Source organism: Hyla sarda, chromosome 3 (assembly GCF_029499605.1).
Source record: "Hyla sarda isolate aHylSar1 chromosome 3, aHylSar1.hap1, whole genome shotgun sequence".
Classification (NCBI taxonomy): Eukaryota; Metazoa; Chordata; class Amphibia; order Anura; family Hylidae; genus Hyla; species Hyla sarda.
Window position 1 is genome coordinate 293,081,936 of NC_079191.1, and position 23,190 is coordinate 293,105,125.

At 42.7% G+C, this 23,190-nt stretch overlaps 1 protein-coding gene across 24 annotated transcripts in view; it reads left to right on the forward strand.

Annotated features, from left to right (window-relative positions):
• AFDN (afadin, adherens junction formation factor) overlaps positions 1–23,190 on the forward strand; it is a 567,513-nt gene that overhangs the window by 535,227 nt on the left and 9,096 nt on the right. For 10 of the 24 annotated variants that reach the window (XM_056566867.1, XM_056566865.1, XM_056566869.1 and 7 more), the window contains 2 exons: positions 7,437–7,571; positions 18,082–18,592. In XM_056566867.1, coding sequence (XP_056422842.1) covers positions 7,437–7,571; positions 18,082–18,592 — 646 coding nt within the window. Of the gene's footprint in view, positions 1–7,436; positions 7,581–18,081; positions 18,593–23,190 lie in introns of those variants that run through there. The other 14 variants (XM_056566876.1, XM_056566882.1, XM_056566877.1 and 11 more) reach the window with 5 other exon arrangements.

Here is a 23,190-nt window from a genome sequence, read left to right on the forward strand (position 1 = left end):
GCGCTATGGGAGAAAACGTAGTGTGGACCCAGCCTCAGACGAAAAAAGGAGGTCCTCTACCCTAGAGAGAGGCATTGTTTTTCCTCAGATGCCTTATGGGTTTCTTTTGTTTGGTTGTCAATGGTTTATTGTTTTGGTTTTATTTACCTTAACTATACAGGTGGGATTTCAACAGTCAGTCTCTTACTTAGCCCATGAACGCCGAACATCGCAGTTGCAGCGACAGGTTCATGCTTTTAGAAGTAGCGTCTCTTCCCAGATGAATGTAACTACTGTATTAGAGCTAACTGCCTTTTGCTTACACTTATGTATCATGTTCACTGGTAAAACACGACAAGGAATGCACCATGACTAGAATTATATCTTGGAACGTCAAAGGCCTACGCTCTCCACATAAACGGAGGCTTTTTCTTAGATACCTAAAACGCTTCAATCCTGACATTTTATTAATGCAGGAGACTCATTTGGCGACTGCTGATTTCGTAAGGATGCACCAACAATGGGTGGGACATGTCTTTGGCTCACCCGCAAACGAAGGGAAAGCCGGAGTCATCACCCTCATAAACAAATCGTTCACATTTAAACTCCTTTCCCATACAACAGACACTGAAGGTAGGGTCTCTCATATTATCTTGGAACATAACGGGGACACGTTTAGTATCTATAATGTATACGCGCCCAATGGAGAAAACAAAAGGTTCTTTATTGATCTTACTGACAGAATCCAGTCTGACAGGACACCGGGAAAGTTACTGGGTGGAGACCTAAATACAGTACTGGACCCATTAGTGGACAGAAAAAGCCCACATGCCCCTAATTCGACCATCCCCATTCGGTTTAGGGACTGTGTATTACCACTGTTCCTGGAGCAACTGGGAATGACAGATGCATGGAGACTGCACCATCCCGAAGATAGGGAATTCACCCACTTCTCCAATGCGCACAACTCTTGGTCCAGGCTGGATTATATGCTGGTGACCACGGAAATGAGTAATAGAGTAGAGGAAGTGCGCATCGGGGAATTGGCACTATCTGACCATACCCCCATAATATTGCACCTATACCCCTCATGCCCAAAGGGCTCAGATATTTTGTGGAAGTTCCCCACTTACTTGGTGAAAAATGACGCATTTGTGGAGGAACTGAGATTGTGGTGGCTAGATTTTACGGCACAAAATGCTGATCACCGTACAAATCCGACATTGTTCTGGGAAACTGGCAAGGCTGTAATGCGGGGTAGGCTGATTGCACATATGGCCAATCTAAAACGTACCTCCCGGGTGAAATTTGCAGAGGCTAGTGCCCGATTGCAATCTGCATACGCCGTATTCCTCGGTTCCCCCACAGATGACCACAAGGAGAAATGGAAAGAGGCAAAGGCCCAATTTGAACTGTGGCTTGACAGGAGGGAGAGGATGAAGAGGGCTCATTTTGAGGTGGATCTATTCCGCCACGGGAACAAGGCAGGTCGCCTAATGGCTAGGCTAGCGAGAGGTAAACGCCCCCTCACACATATCACAGCCCTAAAAGACACCGCAGGAACGATGAACACAGACCCTCATGTCATAAATAAAATTCTGGCTACCTTCTACGCTGACCTATATCGTGCTGGCCCTGCAGATATAACGTTAGGGGAAACATTTTTACGAGGGGTGGATATTCCTCAGCTGACGGGTGAGCAGAAGGATATCCTTAATTCGCCTATAACGGAGGAGGAAGTCAGCTCTACCATTAGGAATCTACATAATTGTAAAGCCCCGGGGCCTGATCGGTACACAGGGGAATTCTACAAAGCACTTCTACCACAGCTAACTCCAGTGCTAGTTGACGTGTATACGGTCTATATGACCACAGGATCTCTTTCCCCAGCTGCATCACTGGCATACATCAAACTACTGCACAAACAAGGCAAAGATACCACAGATCCTGCCTCATATAGACCCATCTCACTGATCAACCAAGACGTTAAAATCCTATCTAAAATCCTGGCAGATAGACTATCAAGGTTCATGCCGGCCTTAGTGGGCACCCATCAAGTGGGATTTATTAGGAACAGGTCTGCTACCATGAATCTTAGAACTGTTCTGGCGGTCCTGGACCGGTTGCAGCTCTGTCCCCAGCCAGGAGAAAGACCAGCCCTGTTGACACTTGATGCCGAAAAGGCGTTCGATAATGTAAGGTGGGACTGGCTGGGGATGGTGCTGGATCGGATAGGTCTGCAGGGCACATTCCGCACATACCTAACAGGATTGTATCGCAATCCGGTCGCTCAGATTTATACACACGGAATTCTATCTGCACCCATAGCTCTATCCAAGGGTACCAGACAGGGGTGCCCACTTTCCCCGCTACTTTTTAATCTAGCACTGGAACCTCTAGCCAGATCTCTATTGTCCACGCAAATATATTCCGGAATAAAAGTAGGCAGAGAAGAAGTTAAACTAACTATGTTTGCAGATGATGTTCTATTATTTATAGACTCCCCTGACCAATCGTTACATCGATTGCTTACCCATCTACAACTGTTTGGAAGTTTTTCAGGCTATAAAATTAACCTACATAAATCAGAACTGCTAGCTCTAGGAACATCCGCACCAAGGTGGGCCAACCGCGTTGCAGGGTTAGGCATTAGACTGGCCTCCTCCTCGGTCACTTATTTAGGGATAAACATTGGTAAAACGCCTGCCACAATATATAATTTAAACTACCCGCCCTTGTTCGCTAGGATCCGTGCAGAGTTACTGCGCTGGAATAATATACCCCTCACATTTATGGGCAGGTGCCACTTGCTTAAAATGGTTAGCTTTTCCAGACTCCTTTATCCAATGCAAACCCTTCCCCTACTACTGAGACATGCAGACATACAGAATCTCAACTCGGCCTTCACCAAGTTCATTTGGGCTGGTAAAAGACCGAGAATAGCCTTGAAAAAACTAATGTTGGGTACACAAGAGGGAGGTCTAAATTTCCCTAATCTGAGGGGCTACAACCTGGCCTGCCTGTTTCGATTTGTAATTGACTGGATTCACGGCTCCTCGTTCCACGCCACCACACAGTTGGAAAGGGAATTGGCGAACCCTTGGGATTTAACTACTATTATGCATACCTCCTATGCTAAGCTACCACCATTGCTAAAACACTCAGTCCTACTACGGGACACAGTGGTGACGTGGAAGGAGGTTCGAAAACTATTTCACCTCCCTTTTTTAGTTTCCAAACATCTCCCCCTCACCAAACACCCAGAAGGCCCACACATCTTGACCTCTCAAACCCTGTCGCTATGGGCATCCAAAGGTCTAACAACAGTATGACACATGATTAACAGGGCTGATAAGAGATGGCACACACCTCATGAGATGGTCCTGAAATACTCACTTCCGGCTACACATACTTACACACTCATACAACTACACTCTTTTCTGTCATCCCGACTGCGAAATGTGTCTAGGGAAGCCATAGAACATGACTTTGACCGTCTGGTAGGTGACTGCCCTCGCAAGCTGACAATTTCTAATTTATATCCCACTCTGAAAAGAGCTCTCATCAGATTAGATCCAGAGTCCATATTCTCTAACTGGTCGAAGTGGGTCCCAGGAGAAGATATTTCAGCGTGTGTCCTGAAGGGATGGCAGGTGGTACGACGGCACATCATAAATGAAAGATGGCGCGAGACTTACTTCAAATTTGCTCATAGAGCATTGTATGGTTTCAACATACGTCCGTCGCCTGACTTCCCTGACAGGATCACAGAGTGCCCAAAGTGCTCCAGTCCCCTTACAGATATGTGGCATGGGGTATGGTCATGTTCACAGGTTGTGGAATTTTGGCACAAGGTTATACGCTTTGTTAAGGATCTTTGGGGCATTACCCTACCCTTCACACCGAGAACCCTACTGTTCCACCAAAATAGACCCCCGGAACGGGATGCCCAGAGGGAAGGGAAAACACCTCCATTGGTCCATATAACTTTACTTGTGGCACTGAGATGTCTTTTCTCTAACTGGCTACGGCCAGAAACACCAACCGAGGCCATGCTTATCTCTCAGCTAAAACTGCTGTGTGGGATAGACAGGTTAGACACTGAACGCCACAGAGACACGCATACTGGCAAGTTCTTTGATAAATGGAGGGTATTTATCCTTTCCCACTATACAATGTCAGAAATAGTAGATATAGTCACTCCATTTGGTTCCACTGAATGGTACAGTATAGAATCGTTGAGTGGCACGCTAGGAGGCCTACGTTTACCCACCTAATGTCAGAAATGAGACTATTATCATAAGTCATGGTGCATTCTGAATGCTTACGACTCAGGAAAGATTTGACCACATTAAGAGATGTCGCAAGGGGCTAGTTGCCTCCCAAGAGAGAGGAGGATCGACAGTGATACTTCCTATACGCTGGACTGACCTACCTGTAAAAAATTGCACATATTGTGTAAACTGCTTTGTTGTAGATTCTTTTATTCTATTTTGCTTTTCTGTATTTTGTATTTTCTTACAAAATTGAATAAAATATGTTTGAAAAAAAAAAAAAAAATTAGAACTACATGCACCAAAATTAGTGTTTAAAATTGTCATCTTCTGACCCCTATTTTATTCTATTTTTCCGCATATAGGGCTAAATGAAGGCTCATTTTTTGTGCCGTAGTCTGTAATTTTCTTCAGTACCATTTTTGTTTTGATAGGGCTTTTTGATTGCTTTTTATAAAAAAAAAAAATTTATGGTGTATGAAGTGACCTAAAATAAATGTTGGACTTTCGTAGTTTTCTTTTACATGTACGCCATTGACCGTGCAGTTTAGCTAACCTTATATTTTAATAGTTCAGACATTTGCGCATGCCGCAGTTCCATATATGATTATTTGTTTATTACATTATTTTATTTTTAAAAAATGGGAAAATGGGGGTGATTCACACTTTTATTATGGAAGGGGTTAATTCACTTTTATTAACTTTTTTAACACATTGTTTTTTTATATAGGGGGCTATACCATGCAATCTTTTGATTGCATACACTGTTCAATGCTATGCATTAGAATGGAATGCTATGCATTAGAATAGAATAGCATATAGAATAGCATTGATCAGTGTTATCGGTGCTCTGCGGCTCCAACCTGCATAGCAGACTGGGAGTATAGACACCCATCGGACAACGAGGAGGCAGGTAAGGGCCCTCCCGCTGTCCTCTCAGCTGATCAGGACATCACTTTTTTACCGCGATGGTTCCGCATGGCTTCACTGAGCTGCCGGGATACAAACTTGCTGAGTTTGGTCTCTTGCCAGGCCGGGAGGACACCAAACTTACTGTTTAACTTGTGCAGGGAACAGAACAGAGCCAATTAGTGGCTGTTTTTTTTTTTTTTTTTTTTTTTATCACATTAAGAATATATAAAGGTTGAGAATTTTAACAGCAAGTAAATAGCAAAGTGTTTTATAATTAGATAAGAAACAATATATTGAAAGTTTTGTTTGGTGACAGGTACATTTTAAACACTCCTCCCCCTACTGACCTTCCCCATTAAGGAGCAGCCTGTCCCTACGGTAGAGCCTGTATCCGACAGAAGTCTGCTCAGTTCTCCATGAACCCAAACCCCTCCTTCCTACACCAGCTTCTGAGCCACTTGTTTACCTCCCTAATCTCCCGCTGCCTCTCTGGTGTGGCTCGTGGTAGAGGTAATATTTCAGAAAATACTACCTTGGAGGTCCTTGCCTTAGGCTTGCGGTCTAAGTCCCTGAAACCATTTTTAAGGACATTCCACCTACCACTTACTTTGTCATTGATACCAATGTGTACCATGACTGCAGGGAATTCTCCACCCCCACCCAGCAACCTGTCAACCCAGTTTGCGATGTGCCAAACTCAAGCAGCAGGAAGACAACACGCTGTTCCGCAATCCAGGTCTTTGTGACAGATCGCACTGTCTGTCCCCCTAATAATAGAGTCCCCCACTACTAGTTCCTGTCTGGCCTGCCCTGCACTCCTTCTTACTGGAGCAGACACCCCCTGGCTGTCAGTCAGTGACTTGCTGCTGTGGAGCTTACTCTGAACTAACATCTGCCTCATCTGTCAACTGGACAAACTTGTTGGGGTGTGCCAGTGCAGAACTAATATCCCTGACACTTTTCCCTCTACCCCGTTTTCTAACTATAACCTAACTAGCTGCCTGACTGTCCTGCACCTCCATCCTTCTATTCTCCCCCACCTCTACCCCACAGAGTTCTCACACAATGAGAATCAGACTCCTCTCCAAGTTGTCAGTGCGTCTCATTGTTGCCAGTTGCTCCTCTAGATCCAGGATCTGTGCTTCCAAATGAACAACTCAGACGCATTTCACACAATATGCACTCTTGAACTGCTGTTTAAAGGGGTACTCTGGTGAAAAACTATTTTTTTTATCAACTGGTGCCAGACAGATTTGTAAATTACTTCTATTAAAAAATCTTTATCTTTCCAGTACTTATTAGCGGCTGTATATTACACAGAAAGTTCTTTTGTTTTTGGATTTTTTTTTTCTGTCCACATTGCTCTCTGCTGACACCTCTGTCTGTGCCAGGAACTGTCCAGAGCAGCATATGTTTGCTATGGGGATTTGCTCCTGTTCTGGACAGTTCCTGATATGGACAGAGGTGTCATCAGAGAGCACTGTGGACAGAGAAAAAAAGAAATCCAAAAACAAAATAGCTTTCTCTGTAGTATATAGCAGCTAAAAGTACTGGAAGGAAAAAGATTTTTTAATCGAAGTAATTTACAACTCTGTTTAACTTTCTGGCACCAGTTGATAAAAAAATATGTTTTCCACCAGAATACCCCTTAAAGGATTGCATACATCATGCAAGATGTACACTGGACTGCATTTCCCAACATGGAGGCCATCTTGTTTTTGGGGATTACACAGATAAACAGTCAAAAACAGAAGTAAATATGTAAATATAAGTTTCCCACTTTTATACTCACACCCACTTGTATGAATCACACACACAATCACAAGTTCATCGTATTTGCTTTTAAAGATACCAAAACCACCTCTCTTGCACTTCTTGGAGGTGAATGCAAGCCTGACCATTATTTATGGTCAGGCTTGCAATGTAGTAAAAATGTGGCAACTATACATTACAAAAGTTTACATTTTCTTCCCTACCAAGTCATTTGTTTACACTAAATTACTTAATGTAACAACAATCTTTACTAAATGGAACATTTATCTTTTGTGTCTACTGTAGACAAATAAGATGATAAACAAGATTTTGCATTGACAACGTTTGTTTAAAATGTGGTCTGCTGAAATAATTTTCTTACAGATGCTTGTTTTAATCAGGCAATCTTCTTTTTAACTATTCTAAAAAATATCCTTATTTGTAGCTGGCTTTATTTTTTCGATTTTTGCTATGCAGGAAATTATAAAATGCATCACTAAGAAAAAGTATGTCATTCAGTTACAGGATGAAGAAAGAATGCGGCAGCAACAGCTGGAAGAAATTCGCAAAAGAGAGGCTGAAGAGCGAGTTAGACTAGAGGAGGAAAGGAGGAATCAAGAGGAGGAGCGGACAAAGCGAGAAGCTGAAGAAAAGGTTTTGTAAAAATTGTATTTAAAGTGACAATATAGTTTCATGGGTGGACATGTATCAAAGATTTTACCCCTGTTTAGTGTGTATTTTTTTGCGCAAAATTTTTGCGCAAGACCTTTTTTTGCGCATTTTGTTTGCGCACGTTTTGGTAGAGCATGTCCTCCAGATGTGGCCTAATCGGGGTACCTTGGAGTGACATCTATAGTACGCATGGATTTATTAACTGCGTACTTTTCCTTTACACCAAAAATTTTGCCGCAAGAGCTGTTTTTTTTGCGCAAATATAAGCCATCTTGGACTTAACGTAGCAAGATTCTCTAAATCATCGATTCTATTTTCCAAAGAGTTGATTGAGGAGATTACTATATTTACCCGCAATTTATGAAGCTCATTGCGCTTGATTGATAAATTTAGCGCTTCTGCGCATAATTTAGAATTCGGGAAAAGGGGTAAACTGCTTCTACCATACACAAATAATGATACATGTCCCCCATGGAATGTATAATTCTCACAGATGTCTTGGTTATTTTGAAGTAATAATTTTAACTTGTCCATTCAAAATTTTCATATTATATATAACCTGTTATAGGTAAAATGTATGTACTCAGAGCAGAGCTTATATAGATGTACATACTGTACTTACTATATTTTGGATTGTTCATATGCATTCTACTAAGTAGCTATAGCACATTTAAATGCCACTGTAACACTATGCTTGCATTTATTTTTTAGTTCCAGTGCAAAGTCCATGCAAAGCACAGACTCTTGCTTCATAGTAACATATTTTGCCCTTTTATTTAGGATTTCTTTCCTGCAGTGTTGATCTAGAAGAAGGTAGAAACTACAATTAGTCACAAGCTAATGTTCTTATCTGAGAGGGAATGAAATATTCCTCACACATTTGATCAGCTCAGGAAGTTTGGCATGAATAATGAGTCTGGATCCAGCTGAGCCTCCTAAGGTGATGGAAAGTGTGACATATTGTCCCCAAAGAGATGGAAAGCGATCTTAGACTGCAGAGCTGGGTCAACACGTAGAAGGGGGGGGGGGGGGCGTAAGGCATTTTTTTGTTGTAGTTTTTTTTAAAGTACACGTATTTTACACAGAAGAACAGCTTTGGGACTATTATTTATAATTTGTAACTTATTATTTATAATGTTGTTTCCCTTAATGCCCCTTTTAACCATATCATCTTCCACTGGCAAAGATTGCAATAGTCTGACTGATGTTAATGTAATAAACACCTTAAAGTATATATCAAGTTTTATCATTTAGTAGCCTTTGCTGCCCTAATTACAATGCTCTATAGTTTATTGACACAGGTCATCTTTAAAGGGGTACTCAGCCGCTAGGCAACTTATCCCCTATTCAAAGGATAGGGGATAAGATGTCAGATCGCCGGGGTCCCGTCGCCATGACCCCTGCGATCTCGGCGGCAGTGGTCGTGACATCATGCATGTCTATGGGAGGGGGCGTGGTGTGACGTCACGATGGGGCGTGGCATCACGACCACTGCCGACTGAACCCAGCATTCATTGGATAGGGGATAAGATGCCTAGCGGTGGAGTACCCCTTTACCATGGACTGGGAAATAAAGCGCAGGCTCGGAAGTCGGATCTGCCCCGTACCTGGCAGATGCCTGCTGCTTTCAGCAGCAGACCGACATTGGAGATATCTTCGATATCCATAATTGAACTGTTTAAAGGGGTACTCCGTACTCCGGTGCAAAACAATTTTTTTCATATCAACTAGCTCCAGAAAGTTAAGCATATTTGTAAATTACTTCTATAAAGAGAGAGTTATTTTCTTTTTTAATTTCTTTTCAGTGGGACCACATTGCTCCCTGCTGACACCTCTGTCCATGTCAGGAACTGTCGTGAGCAGGAACAAATCCCCATAGCAAACTTCTCCTGCTCTGGACAGTTCCTGACATGGGCAGAGGTGTCAGCAGAGAGCACTGTGGTCAGACAGAAAATAACTACTCAACTTCCTGTGGAGCATACAGCAGCTGATAAGTACTGGAAAGATTAAGATTTTTTAATAGAAGTAATTTACAAATCTGTTTGTAAATTTCTGGCACCAGTTGATTTGAAAAAAATAGTTTTTTTTTTAAACACTGCGATCAATAGCTATGGTGCATTTAAACATTCAATGCCAGTCATTCCTGGTGTAAAGCCACCAATCAAAATTTGGGGGGGTCATGAAGGGGTTAAAGAGGTTTTTTGGAGCAACACTATGTTGGCCCATCCATGATTTAGACGATAAATATTGATGGGCTTATCATAACTCCTATGTGACAATAGCCTTGCTAATAATCAGCAATAATTGTGACAATGCTTTCTGTCACTTCCATATGGAAAATTTATGTTGACGTTTCATGCGGTTTCGTTGTACAGAAAGTTCTGGTGCCTGGTTGAGTAGCACGGTTAATCCTACATAAGAGTACGTTCACACGTATAGTATCCTGCGCAGATTTGATGTGCAGGATTTTCTGCTGCAGAGTTCAATGTAAACTAAATGACTGAGCACAGTTCTAGCCTGCAGTTACAAATCCTGCACACCAAATCTGCGCAGTATACTGTACGTGTGAATAGACAAGCAGAAAATCATTTCACTGAAGCCTAATCATTCCACTGTTGCTACTGAACTGCTCTATTGTGACAATTACTGAAAGAAGTAGCAATAAAAAGAAAATGTGAGAGGCTGATGCATGGAATTCCTGTAAAGGGGTACTCCGGTGGAAAACAATTATTTTCTTTTTTTTTATTCAACTGGTGGCAAACAGATTTGTAAATTACTTCTATTGATAAATCTTAACCCCTTCCCGCAGAATGTCATATATAAACGCCGGGTTGTGCAGTGCGTTCGCGCATCCCGGCGTTTATAAATGACATTCAGTTAACCCGGCGATGCGCAGCATCGCACGGGTTAACTGGCAGAAGTCCCGCTGTTTCCAGCAGGGGACAACTTCTGCTTCACCCCCAGGACCATCCATTGATGGGTCCTGGTCAGCGATCACTGTGATTGGTCCCTGTGGACCAATCACAGTGATCTAGGGTGAAAGTTCAGATCCCCCGCACTGCCCGCCCCTGGAAGTCGGGCAGAACGGGGGACGATGGCTGCGGGGGCTCGCGGCATAGGTGGGGGAACACGTGGGGACTGGCGGCCTTACCAGATCCAGTGGCGGGACCGAGGAGCAGCGCGGGACCGGCCACGTGGACGAGCAGCGACGGGACCGGGAGGTAAGTATATGGTCCTCAGAAGCAGCAATGAAGAACTTCACTGCTGCTTCTAGGAGTCTGAAAACTACAACTCCCAGCATGCCTAGACAGCCTTTGGCTGTCTGGGCATGCTGGGAGTTGTAGTTTTGCAACATCTGGAGGGCCCCAGTTTGGAGACCATTGTATAATGGTCTCCAATCTGTGCTCTTCCAGCTGTTGCAAAACTACAACTCCCAGCATGCACTGACTGTCCAGGCATGCTGGGAGTTTTAGTTCAGCAACATCTGGCCCTTCAGATATTGCCGAACTACAACTCCCAGCATGCCCTTCAGCTGTCTGGGCATGCTGGGAGTTGTAGTTTTGCAACAACTGGAGACACACTGATTGGGAAACATTGTCTGTTTCTAACTCAGTGTTTCCTAACCTGTGTGCCTCCAGCTGTTGCAAAACTATAACTCCCAGCATGCACTAACAGACCATGCATGCTGGGAGTTGTGGTTTTGCAACAGCTGGTGCACCCCCCCCTGTGAATGTACAGGGTACATTCCCATGGGCGAGGCTTTTACAGTGGGTTTCTCGCATCTTGAGATGCAGCAAATTTTGCGCTGGGAAACTCACTGTAATCCCCCGCCCATGTGACTGTACCCTAAAAACACTACACTACACCTACACAAAATAAAATAAAAAGTAAAAAAAACACTACATATACACATACCCCTACACAGCCCCCCTCCCCTCCCCAATAAAAATGAAAATGTCTGGTACGCCACTGTTTCCAAAATGGAGCCTCCAGCTGTTGCAAAACAACAACTCCCAGTATTGCCGAACAGCCGTTGACTGTCCAAGCATGCTGGGAGTTAAGCAACAGCTGGAGGCACCCTGTTTGGGAATCACTGCCGTAGAATACCCCTATGTCCACCCCTATGCAAATCCCTAATTTAGGCCTCAAATGCACATGGCGCTCTCACTTTGGAGCCCTGTCGTATTTCAAGGCAACAGTTTAGGGTCACATATGGGGTATCGCCGTACTCGGGAGAAATTGCGTTACAAGGTTTGGGGGGTATTTTCTTCTTTAACCCTTCATGAAAAGGAAATGTTGGGGTCTACACCAGAATGTTAGTGTAAAATTTTTTTATTTTTTACACTAACATGCTGATGTTGCCCTATACTTTACATTTTCACAAGAGGTAAAAGGGAAAAAAGCCCCCCAAAATTTGTAACGCAATTTCTCCCGACTACGGAGATACTCCATATGTGGGCGCAAAGTGCTCTGGGGGCGCACAACAAGGCCCAGAAGGGAGAGCGCACCATGTACATTTGAGGTGATTTGCACAGGGGTGGCTGATTGTTACAGCGATTTTGACAAACGCAAAAAAAATAAAAAAAACACATGTGACCCCATTTCGCAAACGACACCCCTCACGGAATGTAATGAGGGGTGCAGTGAGAATTTACCCCCCACAGGTGTCTGACTGATCTTTGGAACAGTGGTCCGTGAAAATGAAAACTTGTACAGCCCACTGTTCCAAAGATCTGTCAGACACCAGTGGGGGGCAAATGCTCACTGTACCCTTGTTACGTTCCTCAAGGGGTATAGTTTCCAAAATGGTATGCCATGTGTTTTTTTTTGCTGTACTGGCACCATAGGGGCTTCCTAAATGCGACATGCCCCCCCGAGCAAAATTTGCTCTCAAAAAGCCAAAAATGACTCCTTCTCTTCTGAGCATTGTAGTTCGCCCGTAGTGCACTTCAGGTCAACTTATGGGGTACCTCCATACTCAGAAGAGAAGGGGTTACAAATATTGGGGGGTATTTCCTGCTATTAACCCTTGGAAAAATGTGAAATTTGGGGGGAAACACACATTTTAGTGAAAAAAAATAATTTTTTTTTACATATGCAAAAGTCGTGAAACACCTGTGGGGTATTAAGGCTCACTTTATTCCTTATTACATTCCTCAAGGGGTCTAGTTTCCAAAATGGTATGCCATGTGAGGGTTTTTTGCTGTTCTGGCACCATAGGGGCTTCCTAAATGCAACATGCCCCCCAAAAACCATTTCAGAAAAACGTACTCTCCAAAATCCCCTTATCGCTCTTTCCCTTCTGAGCCCTCTACTGCGCCCATCGAACAATTTACATAGACATATGAGGTATGTGCTTACTCAAGAGAAATTGGGCTACAAATATAAGTATACATTTTCTCCTTTTACCCCTTGTAAAAATTCAAAAATTGGGTCTACAAGTGTAAAAAATGAAGATTGTGAATTTTCTCCTTCACTTTGCTTCTATTCCTGTGAAACACCTAAAGGGTTAAAATGATGACTGAACGTCATTTTGAATATTTTGGGGGGTGCAGTTTTTATAACGGGGTCATTTGTGGGGTATTTCTAATATGAAGACCCTTCAAATTCATTTCAAACCTGAACTGGTCCCTGAAAAATTGTGAGTTTGAAAATTTTGTGAAAAATTGGAAAATTTTTGCTGAACTTTGTAGCCCTCTGGTGTCTTCCAAAAGTAAAAACTCGTCACTTTTATGATGCAAACATAAAGTAGACATATTGTATATGTGAATAAAAAAATTTTTTATTTGTAATATACATTTTCCTTACAAGCAGAGAGCTTCAAAGTTAGAAAAATGCAACATTTTCAAATTTTTCACCAAATTTTTGGATTTTTCACAAGGAAAGGATGCAAGTTACCACAAAATTTTACCACCATGTTAAAGTAGAATATGTCACGAAAAAACAATCTCGGAATCAGAATGATAACTAAAAGCATTCCAGAGTTATTAATGTTTAAAGTGACAGTGGTCAGATGTGCAAAAAACGCTCTGGTCCTTAAGGCCAAAATGGGCTTGGTCCTGAAGGGGTTAATTCCTTCAGTACTTATCTGCAGCTGTCTCCTACAGAGGAAGTTGTATAGTTCTATTTTGCCTTACCACATTGCTTTCTGCTGACACCTCTGTCCGTGTCAGGAAGTGTCCAGAGCAGGAGTAAATCCCCATAGCAAACTTCTCCTGCTCTGGACAGTTCCTGACACAGAGGTATCAGTAGAGAGCACTGTGGACAGGCAGGAAAGAACTATAAAACTTCCCCTAGAACATACAGCAGCTGAAGAGTACTGGAAGGATTAAAATTTTTATATAGAAGTAATTTACAAATCTATTTAACTTTTTGGCACCAGTTGATTTAAAAAAATATATATATATGTTTTCCACTGGAGCTCCCCTTTAACCTCTTAAGGACCAGGCACGTATAAGTATGTCCCTGCACCCTGGGTCTTAAGGACCAGGCACGTACTCATACGTCCGTGGGAATTTCGGTCCCTGCCGGGCGGGGACCGGAACGGGGTGACTGCTGATATCTATCAGCAGTCACCCCGCGCAAATGCCCAGGGGGGTCATCAGACCCCCCCCCCCCCCCATGTCGGCGTATTCACACTTGCGATTTGTGCGATTCCGGGTCATTACGGGTCTATGGTGACCCGGAATATAAGGGGGATCGCGGGTGTCTAAGACACCCACAATCCACCTGAAGAGATAGGAGTGAGGTGGCAGGGGTGCCACCCCTCCTGTCCCTGCTATTGGTGGTCTAGACGCAACCACAAATAGCAGATCGGGGGTGGGGGGGTTAACGTTCGTTTTTCCTGTCCTGCCCACCCACAATAGGCGGGGCAGAATGGGGAAACGACTGGGACCGGCGCCAGAGTCCACTTACCGATCTGCGGGCGACGATCAGCGTCGTAGATCGGCGGTAGGCGATGTCGTGCAGCAGGCTCCCTGGATCCGATGTAAGCCGGTAAGTTGCCTAGCAATATCTGAAGGGCTGCAGTCCGAGACCACTATATAGTGGTCTCTATACTGTAGCACTCCAGTGTTGCAAAACTACAACTCCCAGCATGCACAGACAGCTACAGTTTGAGACCACTATATGGTAGTCTCTGAACTATAGCCCTCCAGATCATGCAAAACTACAACTCTTAGCATGCCCACACAACTGTTTGCTGTCTGGGCATGCTGAGATTTGTAGTTTTGCAGCATCAGGAGGGCCACAGTTTGCAGTGGTCTCTGTACTGTAGCTCTCCAGATGTTGAAAAACTGCAAATCCCAGCATGCTGGAAGTTGTAGTTGCAATCCCTCCAGCTGTTGCATAACTACATCTCCCAGCATGCCCTTCGGTGATCAGTACATGCTGGGAGTTGTAGTTTTGCAACAGCTGGAGGCACACTGGTTGGAAAATATTGAGTTAGATAAAAGAACCTAGCTGAAGGTTTTCCAACCAGTGTGCCTCCAGCTGTTGCAAAAGTACAACTCCCAGCCTGCATTGTCTGTCAGTACATGCTGGGAGTTGTAGTTTTGAAACAGCTGGAGGTTTACCCCCCCCCCCCCCCCCCCCATGTGAACGTACAGGGTACATTCACACGGGCAGGCTTACAGTAAGTTTTCTGCTTCAAGTATGAGCTGCGGCAAATTTTTCGCTGCAGCGCAAACTCCTAGCAGGGAACTCACTGTAAACCTCCGCCAGTGTGAATGTACCCTAAAAACACTACACTAACACATAATAAAGGGTAAAACACTACATATACAACCCTTTCACTGTCCCCCTCCAATAAAAATTCAAAACTTATTGTACGGCAGTGTTTCCAAAACGGAGCCTCCAGCTGTTGCAAAACAACAACTCCCAGCATTTCTGGACAGCCACAGACTGTCCAGGCATGGTGGGAGTTTAGCAACAGCTGGAGGCACCCTGTTTGGGAATCACTGGCGTAGTATACCCCTATGTCCACCCCTATGCAATCCCTAATTTAGTCCTCAAATGCGCATGGCGCTCTTTCACTTCGGAGCCCTGTCGTATTTTAAGGAAACAGTTTAGGGCCACATATGGGTTATCTCCGTACTCGGGAGAAATTACACTATAAATTTTGGGGGGCTTTTTCTCCTTTTACCCCTTATGAAAAGGAAAAGTTGGGGTCTACACCAGCCTGTTAGTGTAAAAAAAAAAAATTTTTTACACTAGCATGCTGGTGTTGCCCTTTACTTTTTATTTTCACAAGAGGTAAAAGGAAAAAAAGACACCCAAAATTTGTAACGCAATTTCTCCTGAGTACAGAAATACCCCAGATGTGGGCATAAAATGATCTGTGGGCACATAACAAGGCTCGAGTGAGAGCGCACTATGTACATTTGAAGCCTAAATTGGTGATTTGCACAGGGGTGGCTAATTTTACAGCTGTTCTGACATAAACGCAAAGAAATAAATACAGACATGTGACCCCATTTTGGAAACTACACACCTCATGGAATGTAACAAGGGGTATAGTGAGCCTTAACACCCCAAAGGTGTTTGACAGATTTTCGTTAAAGTTGGATGGGAAAATGAAAAAAAAAATTTTTTTTTTCACTAAAATGCTGGTGTTACCCTAAATTTTTCATTTTCACAAGGGAAAATAGGAAAAATGCCCTGCAAAATTTGTAACCCCATTTCTTCTGAGTAAGAAAATACCCCAAATGTGGATGTAAAGTGCTCGGCGGGCGAACTACAATGCTCAGAAGAGAGGGAGTGCCATTGGGATTTTGAAGAGAAAAATGTGTCCGGAATTGAAGGCCACGTGTGTTTACAAAGCCCCAATAGTGCCAGAACAATGGACCCCTCCAACATGTGACCCCATTTTGGAAACTACACCCCTCACGTAATGTAATAAGGGGTACAGTGAGCATTTACATCCCACAGGTGTCTGACAGATTTTTGGAACAGTGGTCCGTGAAAATGAAAATTTTTATTTTTCATTAGCTCAGCCCACTGTTCCAAAGATCTGTCAAATGCCAGTGGGGTGTACATACTCACTGCACCCCTTATTAAATTCTGTGAGGGGTGTAGTTTCCAAAATGGGGTCACATGTGGGGGGGTCCACTGTTTTGGCACCACGGGGGGCTTTGTAAACGCACATTGCCCCTGACTACCATTCCAAACAAATTCACTCTTCAAAAGCTCAATGGCGCTCCTCCTCTTCTGAGCATTGTAGTTCGACCGCAGGGCGCTTGACGTCTACACATGGGGTATTTCCATACTCAGAAGAAATGGGGTTACAAATTTTGGGGGGTATTTTCTGCTATTAACCCTTGCAAAAATGTGAAATTTGGGGGGAAACACACATTTTTTATTTATTTTTATTTTTTTTACATATGCAAAAGTCGTGAAACGCCTGTGGGGTATTAAGGGTCACTTAATTCCTTGTTACATTCCTCAAGGGGTCTAGTTTCCAAAATGGTATGCCATGTGGGTTTTCTTTGCTGTTCTGGCACCATAGGGGCTTCTTAAATGCAACATGCCCCCCAAAAACCATTTTAGAAAAACGTACTCTCCAAAATCCCCTTGTCGCTCCTTTGCTTCTGAGCCCTCTACTGCGCCCGCTGAACAATTTACATAGGCATATGAGGTATGTGCTTACTCGAGAGTAATTGGGCTACAAACATAAGTATAAATTTTCTCCTTTTACCCCTTGTAAAAGTTCAAAAATTGGGTCTACAAGAACATGCGAGTGTAAAAAATGAAGATTGTGAATTTTCGCCCTCACTTTGCTGCTATTCCTGTGAAATACCTAAAGGGTTAAAATGCTGACTGAACGTCATTATGAATACTTTAGGGGGTGCAGTTTTTATACTGGGGTCTTTTATGGGGTATTTCTAATATGAAGACCCTTCAAATCCACTTCAAACCTGAACTGGTCCCTGAAAAATAGTGAGTTTGAAAATTTTGTGAAAAATTGGAAAATTGCTGCTGAACTTTGAAGCCCTCTGGTGTCTTCCAAAAGTAAAAACACGTCAATTTTATGATGCAAACATAAAGTAGACATGTTGTATATGTGAATCCAAAAAATTTTTTATTTGGAATATCCATTTTCCTTAGAAGCAGAGAGCTTCAAAGTTAGAAAAATCCTAAATTTTCAAATTTTTCATCAATTTTTGGGATTTTTCACCAAGAAAGGATGCAAGTTACCACAAAATTTTACCACCATGTTAAAGTAGAATATGTCACGAAAAAACAATCTCTGAATCAGAATGAAAGGTTAAAGCATCCCAGAGTTATTAATGCTTAAAGTGACAGTGGTCAGATGTGCAAAAAATGGCCGGGTCCTACAGTGAAAATTGGCTGGGTCCTTAAAGGATTAAGGGGTTAATTGAACACATGGAAAACTTTAAATTTAGTCTGTCCTTTTTACTGTGTCTATTTTGCCTGCAAAATATCTGAAAATATTGCAAATGTTTATATATATATATATTTTTTTTTTTATCAGAGAAGGCAAGAAGAGGAGTATTACAATCGCTTGGAAGCAGAAAGGCGCAGGCAACATGAGGAAGCAGAACGAAAATTGCTAGAATCTGAAGAGACTGGTCTGTACAGACCTCCACTCCCACAGGAATATGAACACCCATACTCTCCTCTCCTATCTAACGCTCCGCCTCCCCCTCCTCAAAGAAACACTTCCTACCTCAAAACACAGGCCCTTTCACCTGACACTGTTTACACTGCCAAGTTTGTTGCATACACTGATGATGAGGAAGACACAAACCTAGCAGGTCAGGATAAGTACTCCATCACAAGAAAGTCTTATGGTGACCTCCCTCCAGCTGCATCTAAGCCACAGCTGCCTGTTGCACGCCAACCTCGTCCTGTGTCCGATGGCATCTTTCTTTCAAACTCATTCCAGCCAACTGCAGCCAATGCCAACAGTACTGGTAAAAAAACAGGCCTGGCCCCTCCCATATCAAATAAACCAAGTTTTCTCCTCCAAAGCATCTCCAGAGGTACAGTGGACAATACATCTGATTCCTCATTAAAAATCTAAAACCTATCCCACCTTTGTAAAATATATGCTCCAGGCTATCCTCTGTTTCTTTGATTTTTATTTTGCTTTGTTTTCTATTTTTTGTTCTATATGATAAATCAATGTAGAGTTCTGATTTCCCTTTCCCAGTATTTTTTTTTTCTATTGAAATCATTCACCCTTTAAAACACTCAAATTCTCTTAAATCTTAGTTTTTCCCTCTAAAGTTTTTTTAAAATAAGCAAATGGAAGTACTGTTGGTTTTGGCTACCATGCTTTGCTTATCTGTTTTAATTAGGCCATTTGCTGCTAGCATGAGCTTTATTCATCTGTTTTTATTTTATATATATATATATTTTTTTTTTTTTTACATGGTGCATTTTCAACTGTTACTAATGTTCACTATATTATGTAGTTCCCACAAGGTATATTTGTAACTAAAGAAAAGGTGTCATTACAAGAAATAGAAGTGGTGAAACTACCTATTGTATACTTATGTGGCTTAAAGGGGTATTCCAGGCAAAAACTTTTTTTATATATCAACTGGCTCTGGAAAGTTAAACAGATTTGTAAATTACTTCTATTAAAAAATCTTAATCCTTCCAATAGTTATTAGCTTCTGAAGTTGAGTTGCTGTTTTGTGTGTAACTGCTTTCTGATGACTCACGTCCCGGGAGCTGTCCAGCTCCTATGGGGATATTCTCCCATCATGCAAGGGATATTCTCCCATCATGCACAGCTCCCGTGACGTGACATCATCATTGAGCAGTTAGACAGAAAACTTCAGAAGCTAATAACTATTGGAACGATTAAGATTTTTTAATATAAGTAATTTACAAATCTGTTTAACTTTCCGGAGCCAGTTGATATATAAAAAAAAGTTTTTGCCTGGAATACCCCTTTAAGCTGTCGTTGACCATTTGAATGGCTTCTTTTGTTCAGTAATTTTAGTTATCTCTGAAAATGATATTGTCTAAGCATAGCATTACCCCTAGTTATAAGGGTTCAGCTCCAGTTTTTTTGGAGGTTAAAGCACAACTGTCATTAACTTGGGTCTATATAACCTACACCCAGCCTTTGTGCTTTGTGAAGATTGTGTCTACAGTAGTGTTTTTACTTTAGTTCTCTCTGATTTTATCACCCAAAAAAAAGTTTTTGATAACAGCCGCACACAGTTGGATAAGCAGGCGGGAGCGAGTGCTTGCCAGGATAACATGCTGCGGCGCGCACGGGGGATAGGCTAAGATGTTCATGCACTGGGACCTGTGTGTCAATCACACAGAGGTCCCAGCGCTGATGTACAGGGGATAGGCGTGTCGGCGGTGGGGCATAGCAAACCTTGCACCACGCCTATCTGACTGTGTGCGGCTGCTATCATAAAACGTTTTTGGGGGTGATAAAAGCAGAGAGAACTAAGGTAAAAATACTACTGTAGACACAATCTGCACACAGTACAAAGGCTGGGTGTAGGTTATATTGCCTCAGATTCATGACAGTTGCGCTTTAATGTTTTAGGTGAACCTTAAAGGGGTATTCCACTGGAAAACTTTTTTTTTTTTATCAACTGGTGCCAGAAAGTTAAACAGATTTGTAAATTACTTCTATTAAAAAATCTTAATCCTTGCAGTACTTATCAGGTGCTGTATGATCCACAGGAAGTTATTTTCAAATTTTTTTTTTCTGTCTGACCACAGTGCTCTCTGCTGACACCTCTGTCCATTTTAGGAACTGTCCAGAGTGACTGTGGTCAGACAGAAAAGTAATTAAAAAAAGAAAAGAACTTCATGAGGATCATACAGCAGCTAATAAGAACTGAAAGGATTAAGATTTTTTCATATTTAGTTTTCCAGCGGAGTACCCCTTTAACCTCTAGTGTCTTTTAGCCAAAAAACTTGTGTAGCACTGCGCATGAACATTATTTTGTCTAAATTAGGCACCAAAGTCCTGAAAGAAGGGGCCATTCTCCCTGCTCCCACCGCATATCGTTCTGCATTATGAAACAGAGCTTTTCGTTCCATCCCAATTGCAGCAGTGTCCAGTGCAAGACCCTTTGTAATCAATTATTGGGGGGACAAACAGGATGACTTTAACTATGCTAACATAAACTGGGAAACAAAGACCTGTGAATTTCATAAAAGAAACAGGTTTCTGACTATAGCTAAAGATAATTATCTGTCCCATAGTGTGCAGGACCCAACCAGAGGGTGTACTCTACTGAACTTAATATTAACCAGCAGACCTAATAAAGTAACTAATGTGCAGGTCAGATGCACCTAGGAAATATTGAAGGACAAGTTATAATGTATTGTTTTGTGATCACTAAGGGAACTCTGAGAGAAGCCACAAGAACAATGAACTTTAGGAACACAAAGTTCAAGTTCAGCTGAGAGAAGCTCTTAACACTGTTGGGAAAATGTCCTCAAAAACAAGAATACAGACACAAAATGGGCTACTTTTAAAAAATAACTTAAAGGCCATCTGCGGCTGAAAACAACTTATCCCCTCTCCGCAAAAGAGGGGATAAGTGTTTAATCGCGGGGGGTCCCTGCGATCTTCTGCACGGAGCCACAGCTCTGCCGTGCATGAGGCGTTCTGGCCACAGCATGACGCTGCCTCCCAACCTCTCCCTCCATGTAGTTCTATGGGAAAGGCAGGGAGGCAGCGTTCGTGCCTCCCCTATGGAACTGTGTGGGGAGGGGGTTTAACTGTCGACCCCTCTAGGTTAACGCTACGTGCATTAACGCTCTCACTGAGCGCTAATGCGGGGGCCCCGTACAGGAGATCCTTATTTACTTATCCCCTATCCTGTGGATCAGCCAAGATGGCGGACAGAGGTCCCCTCACATGCCTCCGTCCGTCTCCTGGGGTCTTCTGCACTTATCTGCCTTCCAGCAGACCAGAGCAGAAGATCGCCGATAATACTGATCAGTGCCAAACCTATTTTCAATGAAAATAAATGTATGACTCCATATCAGCATGGGTTTATGAGGGATCAGTCCTGTAAAAGTAACCTGATCAGTGTTTATGAGGGGAGTTCAAGACTGGACCAGGGTAAATCTCTGGATGTACCACAGGGGTCAGTTTTGGGTCTTATTCTTTTTAATATATTTATTAATGACCTTTTAGGGGGATTGTATAGTAAAGTATCAATATTTGCAGATAATACTAAGCTCTGCAAAGTGATTTACACAATAGAGGAATTGCACTGTTACAAACTGATCTGGATAGGTTGGAGGTTTGGGTTGGGAAGTGGCAAATGAGGTTCAACAATGATAAATCGAAGGTTATGCACATGGGGAGGAAAGATCTGGGCTGGGATTATGTATTAAATGGGAGAACATTGGGATCGAACGACATGGAAAAGGACTTAGGAGTTTTAGTTAACAGTAATTTTACCTGTAGCGACCAGTGTCAACCAGCTGCTGCCAGTGCAAATAAAATCAAGGGGTGCATTAAAAGAAATAATTTTATCACTGTACAAAACACACATGGAATACTGTGTACAGTACTGGGCACCAGTGTGCAAGTAAGATATAGTGGAGCTTCGGAGGGTTCAAAGACGGGCAACCAGAGTAAGGGTACGTTCACACGCGCGGATTTTCGCAGCGTATTTAGCTGCGGATCCGCTGGTGAAGGCCCTGCTCTATGCTGGCTTTACATGTGCCTGCTGGTAGCGGCAATATGCCGCTATTAGAAGACACACTGCAGCGATGTGCGCGGTGTACTCTCACATCGCGGCCGCTCTCCTTGTTCAGAGATAGGCAGAGAGCTCCCGTGATGTGCGAGTATACTGCGACTCGCACATCGCAGTGTGCCTGCTGGTAGTGGCGTATTCTGGTCTGGCTAGGATACGACAGCGACCGGTTTAGAAATTTCCTAGCCGAATCTCAGAAACGTGGTGTAAATGCACCCTCAGTGAGGTCACAAAAATCAACATGGGTTGGCTGTTGAGGCCTGAGTAGAAGCCCTGCAAAATATTTTACCCACAATAGACATAAAAACATACAGGCCTATAGTTTCCAGGCTCACCTTTTGACATTTGTTTGAATATTTGTTATGCGCCAATTTATAGGAATCACCTGTAGGACGCAGCAGGACAAGATTGGATACTTCCAGGCACTGCCCGAGGGCTTGGTATTCAAACAACAGTCATGGATATATCCTCTGTACTGTTAGACAGAACTCTCTCATCATAAAATCTAAGTTTTGTGATAGGCATAGACAGTTGGTGTTCAATAGCAGTAAGCATCTGTATTAAAGCCAGTCCCCACATTGACGTGCATTCACTGAGTGTTTTCCTCAATGTCAGGGGAATACACCGAGCGCCTTGATGTCTATCTGGGGTCTGGTTTCAATGTCTATGCTACTGCAATATATATATACACACGCAATAGCGGATTAGTGCCCAAGAATTCATATCACAAGGATTAATAAAACAGTAATGTAATTTATTTAGCATATAAAATTATACAATTTTATTAAATACATTTAACCCCTTAAGTACCAAGCCCATAATGGCCTTAAGGACCAGGCCAATTTTATTTTTGCATTTTCATTTTTGACGAAGGGATTACTGGA